Below are 12086 nucleotides of genomic sequence, written 5' to 3' on the forward strand. Positions count from 1 at the left end.
TTAACCTCTTCTTCACTTACGGGTAACAATAGCAACTCATTCTGTTCGTCTGAGACTCTTGATACACTTTCAGCAGCTGTCAATTTCCCATCCATACCCGAAGATTTAAACAAAGTTGAATAATATTCTATAATAATCTCCTGCATATCTGGATGATTCTCATTTATTTGCATATTATCCCGTCCATTCTGCTCATCATTGAAATCATTATCACCTCATTTCCTTTTATACTCAATCACAACACCTTCCATATTATCATCCTTATATCCTTCAATCACATTAAGTGCTAATTGATTCCCATCGAAAATACCTCTCTCCCCTATCGCCTGCTCCCTCAAATCACGTGATTTTACTACAATTTCACCACCCTTCCCACCAATTTCGCAAATCCGCCCATCAACCTCCTTGAATCTTGCTTCTCCCCGATTATCACCGTAACCGCTTGATTCTTCATCTTTCTGCATCTGATTTCCCCATGCATCCTTGCCCCCCGTAGTTCGAATCCACCTCGATTCTCCATTGGTTTTTGCATTTCTTGTCGGTGCACGTAGCCATACTCCATATGCCTTATCAATTATTTTATCAGGATTTGCATAAACAACAGGACAATCCCGGTCAGAATGGCCTATGACACCACACACAAAGCAAAATGTACCCAACTTCTCATATTTGAAGTTAATCCAACTACAACTATCTCCTTCTCTCTTTATCTTCATCCTTCTCTTCAACGGCCTTTCAACGTTCAATGCTACCCGAATTCTTACATATGGTTTCCAACCCCCTTCAAATGTTCCTGGACCCACGTTGACATATCTTTCAAATGATGCACCTATATTCTTCAGAATATTTTCCGAGATAAAACCTCTCGGCATATCATAAATTTGCACCCACATTTCCATGTCTTTGTTCTCGACTGCAGTTGGATCTTCATTCATTTCCACTCGACGAAGTACTAGCATCGCCTGTTCAAATGACCACGGCCCTCCTTCCATAACCTTTTGCATATCCAGTTTATGATAAAAAATAAATGAATATTTCCGATCCCCCATGGCATGCACCTCCATTCCTTCTTTTGGCCTCCACAATGACCCCATTAAATTTTGCATAGCTTGAAAATTTATACTTCTCTCTGTCAGAAACTTTCCCACCAACATATATGTTGGTTTTTGTTTAACAACTTCATCCCTTGCCACCACTATTTCATCTCCGTCTTCCTCCTCAATTACCAGATTTGCATACATTTCCTCTAAAGATGGTTTCGAACGTTCCATAATATTCACTCAGATTTGATTAGTGTGATGAGAATGATACGAATACTATGATGATTACTGAAATATTGAGAAAACAAGAAAACTGTCATATAAACAGAGAGAGAAAACTGTCATATAGACAGACTGTAATTCAATACCCCTTACTAATATAGGTTGGATAAATATAGTTAACTTATAGAGATTGACTAATTTTTTAGTTAAAAATAATGCACTCTTAGTTAAGAGGAATGCATCATTAGAGTGAATAACTTTTTACATAATATCTAAAATATATATTATGCGTGTTTGACATATTTTTAGCTAATGTTTCATTCTATTGGAGATGTAATATTGTTTATTTCAAAAGTTTAACTTCCTTAACCAGCACAACTAAAAATGATCGAATTTCTAAAAATTTCTTCCAAAAACCTTTTTCTCAAATATTTTGTTATCGCTGTATTATTGATAAATTTTTTACATAAGCCATGACAACTTATTTCCAAATATTCATTGAAATCTATGGCGGTATTGCTAAGTACGGATAAGGTTTTTTGACCGTGTATGAAACTATGAATGGGAGTTCACCTCGTTTATCTTTTTTGCCGACATTAATTAAATTACGATACGTAATATTGAGAATTTTGAAATTTACTTTGATATCTCGAATATTTTTCTATTTCAAATTTTAATAAATAATAATTTTATTTGGTACCATGTGTACATCCGCCATGTTCTCCGGATAACATTGGCATGTTTGTTGTCCGTTCTTTTTTAAGTAAAGAGAATCGAACTCTAATGGTTCGATAAGGCATAGTCCTCATTTACCACATGAACTACACCATCACCCCATCACCCCTTGTAATCCGTTCTTGATTATATGAATCGTTTGGACTTTGTTAGAACAATTTTTTATGTTTAATCTCAGTTGTTATGGTTTAGATTATTAAGGAATCAAATTATTTGAAAATCACAATGCTAGATTTCTCAAATTGTTTCCGATTTTTTCTTAATAAAGTGGATTAATAATTAATAAGTATTTTAATTTATAGATACATATGTATAAACTTGATTTCTTATATAATTAAACTTGAAAAAAAACTTGAATATCGTAATTTATTTTCCTAATTAAATGTATATTTTACAAATTGATCTTATTTTTAATTAATACAGACTTTCAACATCCCGTTGCCTTTAATTATCACATAATTTTGACATCTCATTATTTTCGATTAGCATATACTTTCGACATAAAAAAGGGAGAAAAATATGTTGAGTAACCGGCTCATCTAAAATCTTAAGGCGTTAGAGGAAGACCCAATAGGATCATATATTTAACAGGCTAGGTTGATAGCTCAATTGGTTAAGAGTTTATCCTCTGTCGTCCCAGATAGTGGATCTCACCCCGATAGATTATGAAAACAGATACTCATTTATAAGGTTACAAGTCATATTTCTCAAGAAAAAACAAGAACTTGCTTGGCTACATTTCATACACTAGTTTTGTAGTCCTGGATTGCACGGGAAGCATTCATATTATTTATAATTTTTTTATATTAAAATTATTTGTACAAAAATTTATTTGTAAAATTGTAAAATTGTAAAATAATATTTATATACAGTTTTTAATTTTTTTATTTCCTTGAAATTTTATATTTTCTAAATTTAATTTTTTTCAATTTTTTTACCGTAGTTAACCCGCAACCGCTACCCTTCGAGTGCACTGGTAAACCCTACGTACACGTAATAGCCTGCAAACTACGTGAACCAAGATAAACCGCATTTAAGCGACAAATTCTGACTCAGGAGGTACAATCATAAATTTCCGTCCCGTGAGATTCGAACCTGTGACCAAGAAAATAGTTATCCCCTCTTTAACCAACTGAACCGACCTTTGCGGGCAAAAATTTTCAAATTTCATATATTTTATTTTAGTTACTCTACCTATATAATATTACATGTAAAAAAAATTTATTCATACATTTTAAAAAAACTTTATTACTATTACTTATTCCTAAATTATTTAATTGTCCTAAATAAAAAGAATATATGCATTTTATAGTTTTATGACTTTTTTCCTCTTTGAAATTTTATCATAGGTTAATGTGTTTGTTGTCTTGATCTGCACATCACGCCTCTCAATATAGTATTTTTTTTTTCAAAAATTATATCCTATATATATATAATTAGAGTAAGAGAGTTTTGGTGGTACGGTTACATGGTTTGGTCGTCACATAGGTGGATTGCACGTGCTAGGTATAACCTATAATAATATATATTCTTGATCTATATAATATCTAATAATCTATATAATAAACATTTATAATTAAGAAATTGAACTATAATAATATATTCTTAATTGATATAAAAAATATTGAAATTATTATATTATATATAATACAAAAAATAATTATTTTAATAAAAATAAATATAAGTAATAATTAACAAATCATTTATAATCGGGTTAAATTACTATCATTTTCTTAAAAAAAATTGGAATGAGTAAGTTTGAAAAATATAATAATAATAATAATAATAATAATACATTATTACAATTTAAAATTGAAATACAAATATAATAAAATATATTTTAAGTACCATAAAAATTAAATGTAAAGTATTTTTTTTCAAAATCAATAATAAAATAGAAAAAAAATAAGGCGAGGATGCACGGGTGAAAGTGTAGGTATAATAATAATAATAATAATAATAATAATAATGATAATAATAATAATAATAAAACTATAATAAATTAAAATTGAAATAAAAATCCACAAAATATATTACTACTATATGTATTTCAACTATTGTAATATTCCATTAAAATACTTAATAATCTTTATAAATAGATAATTAATTAAGAAATTAAACTATAATTATACATTTATAACACATAAAAACCAAGAAGAAATGTAATAATAATCATAAAGCATTATTATAATTTAAAATTGAAAACCAGACTAATAAAATAAGTTCAAAAGTATGTAAAGTTTTTTTTCAAAATGAGTATCGAAAAATGATGAAATATTGGCAAGATACAAAATTTTTGAACAAAGTCCACAATATTAAGAAAAAAAAATATATAAATAAAATAAAAATAACTACATAAAAAATTATGTGAGCTACAATTATATATTATTAAGTGATATAAAATATTATTAAAAGTATTATATTATATATATAATACAAGAAATAATTGGATTTAAAATATTTATGAATAGATAACAAGGAAAAATACCGTTTTTCTTTTAAAATATTTAGAGCAGATGTATCTTACAAAATTCAAGGGAAATTACCGTTTGTCTTTTAAAAAATTTAGAGCACATGAATCAAATAAAACATAAAAATTAGGAAGAAATATAATAATAAATTTTTTATTAAAATTCAAAATTGAAATACGAATCTAATAAAATATATTTAAAAGTACTGTGACAATTAAGTGTAAAGTATTTTTTTTTGAAAATCATTATTAGAACTAAAAAATTATAAATATTATTATAAACATCGCAAGAGGCAAATCCAAATAACTTTCTAATTTTTGGTCAAACTCCACAAGATTATGAAAAACATATATAAAAATAAAAAAAATAATTACGTAAACATATTATATGATATGATTAAAATATTATATTTACAAATTTATAATATGAAAAAATTCAAATAATAAATTAAAAAAAATAAATTATAACATATATGTTATAGTTAGGTTATCAATGTCACATATAATGCTACAATAATAATTAAATATATAAGTAAAAAAATACAATTTTTTAGAAAATTACATTATTAATAAAGAACATAAAATTTATCTAGGAAATAAAATTATTTTATTAAAAATTAGCTAAATAAATTATAAATATTCAGGAAAAATATATACAAAAAAAACTATAATTATCCCGTGAATCACACGGTAATAATAAATTACTAACCTAACATAACGATCAAAAGATACCATCAAAACTTCTTCACTCTAATTATATACAAAATATAATGCTTACGTTAGATATGGTATCATGAGTCATGACACTTGCAAACAACTGACTCGTTACATGGTTTTATCAATACCGTGATATTCGTTTTGGTATATACTAATAAATTAATAATGCCTTGTCTTGTTAATTTATCAATTAAATGATTATTTCTTTCGCTTCACAAAAATTATGATATTTTGATTGTTAAAGATTAGATTTATCAATTAAAATATAGAATTATGTGATATTTCCTAAATACATGTTACCCTTCATACTTTCCAAATATATGTTACATTCGTCTCATTTTAATTATTAATATTGTTCAAATTATTCCTTATACAATTTAAATGACATCAATAATTTAATTTAAACAATATTAACAATTTAAGCGGACGGCGGCAGTATTAGGTTACTGAACAAAATAGTGTATTCACATTTTGAGATTTTGTTTAAACATGAAGTCTACATTTTTAAAAATAATTAGACCCAACAATTTTTAAGACGACACGAAAACACAACACGAACTTAATACAAAAATTTAGTGTTTTTATTTGCATTTGCATTTTGAGTACACGACACGAAAAGATACACGACACGGGATACACGAATGAGATATTGTGTCGGTTTTATATTTACCCGTTGGATACACGACACGACACGAGATATACGAAATAAATATATTTTTATTGAATATATAAATATTAATATCTAAATTGAATAAATGTAAATATAAATATGTATAATTATAAGAATACTTTAAAAATAATGCATAACTTTATAATGATGTAAATATAAATGATTTAAATATATATATTTTATATAATTTATCATATATTTTACCTAAAAATTCAATATTTATATTAATTAATTAATTATATTAATATTAAAATTCAATATCACACGAAATACGATACGAAACGGAAGTACACATACCCTAAATGGATTGATTTCGTGTTAGGTTTTTGAGTACACGACACAAAAAAATATACGACACGAACGAGGTCTAAAAATAAAAGCAAATGTAAAACATTTTGAGGTCTAAAAATAATAGCAAATGTAAAACCGTTACACATCGATGATGTAAGCAAAATGCAAGAGTGAGCAGAAATATAGTTAGGCAATATCCGGAAGAACAGAAAAATAATTATATGAGGAAGGAAATGGTTGGCTGTGGCAGCTTCATTATCCAGGCATTCAAGCTGTTTGGTAAAAATGAAAAAAACAACATACCGTAAACAAACAAGACATGTTAATTTGTGGTATACGGTTCATGTACATAGTCCATCTCGTGTATTTTCATTTTCGTGTATTTAAAATTTAAACATGATACGAAACAGTTTCATATTTTCATGTACACAAACTAAATACGACAAATAGCAATTTATCATATATTGTGTATTAACGAAAACACAAATATGATAGGAAATAAAGTTTTGTATAATATCTAAAATTTATGGAATTTTTTATATCTATTGCAAATTTTAACTTATAGAATTCAAGTTATTTAAAAGATAAAATTACCCTCGTTAACACAAAAATCTCAAAAAATAATACTTCATCCGTTCCAAAATACCAGTCTTCATGATTTTTTATACGTATTTTAAGGTGTATAAAAGTCATAGTTCCGCATACTTTTTTCTAATTTTTTTTCTTGTATTAAAATTTAATATGTATATTTTTATTCAGATAGGAAAAACTGAAAAATAATTCGTGAAGTCGTTGTTTTTTATTCATCTTAAAATACGCGTAAAAAATCAAAGCGACTTGTATTTTGTGATGGCGGAAATAGTACTCAAATTTAGGCACAAATTTGGCACGAACAAATGGAATGACAAAAAACTATTTAAAATTTTAATGACATAAAAATATATGAAAATATGAAAATACACGAAAATACACGAAAATATACGTTTCACAGGGCTGATACAGTGTACAGATAATGGTAAGCAAACAGATTTTGGTAAGCAAAGGCAAAGTAGAAACAGACTCTCCTTTTTGCTTCCTTTGGTCCTCTTCACTGTTGGGGTAGTTGTCCCCACTGCTTTTTTCTGTGCTCTAGTAATGGTAGTAAAATACAAAACAGAGTTACAAACACACACACACACACACACAGACCTACACTTGACTGTTCCCTTTTGTTTTCTCCCAAGTAAATCCACCCAAGGTTTGGTTCTTGTAACTAGCAAGGTAAAAAAAAATTGATATTAAAAAGTTAAAGATGAAAAAATGATAGAAAACAAACATACACAACAGCAAAAAACTCAAGGAGAAAGATTCTCATCTTGTACCTAGTTTGTCAACAAGATAAATAACTTAACCTAGCCAATCTCTCTCTCTCTCTCTCTCTCTCTCTCTCTCTCTCCCTGTGCGTGTCTGAGGAAGAAAGAATCTCTCTCTCTCTCGTGTGTGGAAGAAATAATATCTTGTGTGCAAATCTCTCTCTGTGTGTCTGAGAGAGAATATTTTGTTGTGCTTAAATTTAAAATTTAAAAATATATTTAAGTACCCTTTATAGCAAGATTTGAAGGGAAAGGAAAGGAAAGGAGAGAGATTATCACTGAGAGAGATGGTGGGCTCAGGAGGAGGATCAGATAGAAGCAAAGAAGCTGTAGGGATGATGGCCCTTCATGAGGCCCTTAGAACAGTCTGTCTTAACTCAGACTGGACTTACTCTGTCTTCTGGACCATCCGTCCCCGCCCGTATGCTTCTTTTTTCTTTTTTATCCTTTCTTTTTTAATTTATTTAATTTTCTTTACTTTTCTTACATGCCCTTTGTTCTTTTTTTGCAGGAGGGTCAGAGGTGGAAATGGTTGCAAAGTTGGTGATGACAATGGTAGCTTGTAAGTAATAAATCATACCTAACATGACTATTAAATTTGTACCAGCAAGGTCGTAGCCTAGTGACGAAGACTGATGTATGGTGTCTTACGAGTCTCGTGTACGATAAGTCACATGTTCGATAAATTGTTATATGACATATATTTTGTGGGTATTTGTGCAGGATGCTGATGTGGGAAGATGGATTCTGCAGAGGAAGAGTTGCAGAGTGTTTGGAAGAGATGGATGGTGAAGATCCTGTGAGAAAAGCCTTCAGCAAAATGTCTATACAGTTGTATAACTATGGAGAAGGGTGGGTACTGGGTAGGTCTTTTTTATATAAATGGAATCTAAAAGAGTGTTGCATGTGTTGATGAGGAGTGTTGTGCTAAAATGAAAAAACTTGAGGCAAATCAATGGAGAATATAATAGATATGGATTGTTGTACTTGTGTAGAATATGCTTTTTTATTTTTGTGGAATTTGTTTGGAACAGGTTGATGGGTAAAGTTGCTTCTGATAAGTGCCATAAATGGGTGTTCAAAGAGCCTTCTGAAAGTGAAACAAATATTTCTAACTACTGGCAGAGTTCATTTGATGCTGTATGATAGCATTCTTTATTCAAATCACCTCTAATTTGACCTTATGTTTGAGTTCTGTCATATAAGAACATATTCAAGAATCTAGTTTGTTTTAATCTAATGTGTATTAACTGCAGGTTCCTCCTGAATGGACTGATCAGTTTGAATCAGGGATCCAGGTGAGAATCTTGATTTGAGCCTTTTGTTTTGTCTTAAGTTTACTTGTGATAAGTTAAGTTACTTACTGTAATGTATATGAATATTTTCTACTTAGACTATTGCTGTAATTCAAGCTGGCCATGGCCTTCTTCAACTAGGTTCCTGCAAAATTGTGAGTTTTTACTATTTCGAGTTGTTCCGTTTCATATATTTTTGATTATCTTTGCACACTTATTAAGAATCCGAAAACAAGGAAAAATGAAGTCAACTTACGGTGGGTAATAATATATGATTTATCTGATCGACTATTATGAACTGAAATAGCAAACAATAATTTGTTGCATGCTCAGATACCAGAAGATCTGCATTTTGTGCTGAGAATGAGGCATACCTTTGAATCACTAGGCTACCAATCTGGATTCTATCTATCCCAGCTATTCTCTTCCACCCGCGGAAACGCTTCAGCTTCTTCTGCGGTACCTATAAAGCAACCCCACATGCCCACTCGTCCTCCTCCCCTTTTCAACTGGGGACCGAGACCCATGGCATCAACAGCTTCAGTAATGCAATCTCCAAATTTTCAGAACTCTGCTAGACTTGGTTTTCCACAGTCCAAAGATGAAACACACATGTTTCTCCACCCTCATTCATCAGAACCTCAAATGGAAGATATGATGGGCGATCATGATAATGACATCAAATGGCCTAATGGATTGACCTTCTTTGGTGCCCTCACCGGCAGAACTGATGATGCCAAGCTCTTGTTTAATCCCGAGGGCATGGGAGGCAAATCCGAGCAAAGTCACCATCAAAATCCAAATCAAGACGATTTAAGTGCAAATCCCAATGAGTTCTTGAGCTTAGATAGCCATTCTGATGGTGCAAGGAAGATGGAAAACAAGTACAAGAGGAGCTATACTTTGCCCACCAGAATGACTTCTTCATCTTCTTCAACTTCGATGGATCACCATCACCAACACAACGCTGGGGAGTACCAAAACCCTGAAGCTGGAATGTACTCGGATGTCATGGAGAACTTTTTGGAGTGAACACTAAAAGCTTGTATTAGGTGATGGAAGTCAAGAAGGTGTATGTAGGAAACTTTAGCTTTCTTTTCCAGTTCAACGTTCTTGTGCTTTTCTTTTTAATATCATTCTCCATGGTTTGATATTTATGAACTTCCCCATTTCTGGGTTGTTAGTCTATGTAGAAGCAGTAAAACAGATAGTTTTCAAGTACAATCTTTTAAGATACTGCTGTTATTCATTTGATAGGTAGCCTAGTGCTGGAAATTTAAAAGCAAAGCATTTTATGATTATTTGTGTGAACCATTGAACAAAACATAAGCATGATGTTTTGCTAGCTTTTGATTTGTGGCTTCTTTCATCTCCCAGTCATCCTATGTATTGAAGTACCCTCTTCCTTGGCCTTGACACTTTCCAAGACATAGCTTCAGCTCTTTATCTTTGTTAAACCTTGCCACTCCTACGCCAACCATTGCCATAATCTGGTGCAAAACTTGCCTACGTGCTTTCTATGGCTCTCGCGTACACTTAATTGCAGTGCGTTGAGCTCTTCTGGCACGAATCAACACTCTTCTCCCCCGCAAGTTGCATCACTAATACTTGTTCTTCCACTAATAGCGGAAGGATCAACCCTCTGGCTTGAGCTACAACTACATCTGCAAGACGAAAGGCCCCGATTGCTGCTAAGTGCTAATACTACTGCTCTCCCCAGCTTGTTGATATACAACCGAGGAAATTGCAACCAACTTATAAGCTAAGTGAAGATATTGCAAGCATATTAAAAGAAACGAGGCAATTATGCTGAACACTAATACATACGTTGTATCCTTGCCTTTCTTTATTTTCAGAAATCACATTCAGTTTGGGCAGTGTTCTTGATTTCTTAGTACTAGTAGACGGAAATTATAAATTTACATCATTACATCAACCGAGATCCTACATACTGACTATTTTTCGCTTCATTAGTTCAGAAGTAGTAGCACAGAAACACGATTCTGCGTTTCTGAGTAATTGTTGTTCAATACCTTAAAATTCACTACTCTATAGTTAATGGTTCTATAGCATGAAATTCACTGCATGTAGCCACAAACAAACTGAAAAATCTCTGCCACCGCCCGTTAGCCTTCCCTTCTTTCTTGGCTTTCGACTCTTTCTGATGATCCGCAACTTCAGCTTTTTTTGTTTGTGAAACTTTGCCACTCCTATGCAGAACAATCCCATTCAGGATTGGCGCTGGTGCTATAAATTGCCACTTCCGAGACCCGTGATCTGGTGTAGAAACACGTTTACGTGCTTTATATGGCTCTGGTGTACGTTTGGCTCTCACAGCGCGAATAAATTTTGTTTTCTCTGGAGTTGCATCACTTGTACTTGTTCTTCCACTACTAATAGAACTGCTACTCCTCTGGCTCGAGCTACAGCTACTGCTCCAAGACGGCGAGAACATCTCAAAGCCGCTGTTACTGCCACAACTGCTACTCCTCTGTCTCACTGATCGCGACAGAGAGTCAAAAGTTTTGTGAAATGAACAAGGGAAATCATGTGGCACAAGCCGGCCATTGGAAAACAAACGATCAGCTGGGGCATTCGGAGATGCACCTGGTTTCATGACTCTGCAAAACTCAAATTCCAAGCCAATATCATCTCGAGAAATCGACATGTTTGGGATAGAAAAACCTCCAAAAGACCAGTTCTGTTTTCTGAAATGTCCTCCAAGGTTGATTCAATTATGAGAATCTTGACAAGGTTGATTCAATATTTATACCAAAACTTTCTGTGGTGTAACAATCATAGCAGTAACGTGTGGATTTGAATGAACTTTGTAAAGATGAATCAGAACTTTATTAAGTGTGTTACAAATAATAATCAAGTTCATTGTATAGCCTACTATATGACATTTCATGACTAATAGTGCGCGTAAATAATTTGTTATTACAGATATAGATGCCGAAAATCTCCTCTGATACTGCAAATTTGCTAATCTATTGCAGAAAGGGTGCGAGATCTAATATCATTCTCTAGACCGTTTTTTCGAGTAATTTACCTCTTACAAGGGCTCAGGGGGCTCCTGCCCTTGTAATATATTGTTGATATGTTCCAGTTAACTTTTTTTTTTCTTAATATACGTAATTTTCTCAAACTTAACGGGTAAAACAGGACGGACAGAGTAATATATGATCTTAGTAAGTATTTCTCGTAATTCTTTAAAATTTTAGATTAAAGCGATGAACGAGTGTGTAATGTGTGGTAATACGCAGAACATTTGGAGCCAAATTCCAAGAAAAG

General features: G+C 31.6%; 1 protein-coding gene across 1 annotated transcript; it reads left to right on the forward strand.

The window, feature by feature from the left end:
- The first annotated feature begins 7528 nt into the window (after window positions 1-7528).
- Window positions 7529-10026, forward strand: LOC141706750 (protein RICE SALT SENSITIVE 3-like). The gene is made up of 7 exons (XM_074509578.1): window positions 7529-7918; window positions 8009-8059; window positions 8221-8349; window positions 8532-8637; window positions 8754-8795; window positions 8891-8947; window positions 9126-10026. Exons 1-7 carry the CDS (start codon window positions 7785-7787, stop codon window positions 9822-9824), a joined length of 1218 nt encoding a protein of 405 aa, XP_074365679.1. The 5' UTR covers window positions 7529-7784; the 3' UTR covers window positions 9825-10026.
- The last annotated feature ends 2060 nt before the right edge of the window (window positions 10027-12086 follow it).

Source organism: Apium graveolens, chromosome 2, assembly GCF_009905375.1.
Source record: "Apium graveolens cultivar Ventura chromosome 2, ASM990537v1, whole genome shotgun sequence".
NCBI lineage: Eukaryota > Viridiplantae > Streptophyta > Magnoliopsida > Apiales > Apiaceae > Apium > Apium graveolens.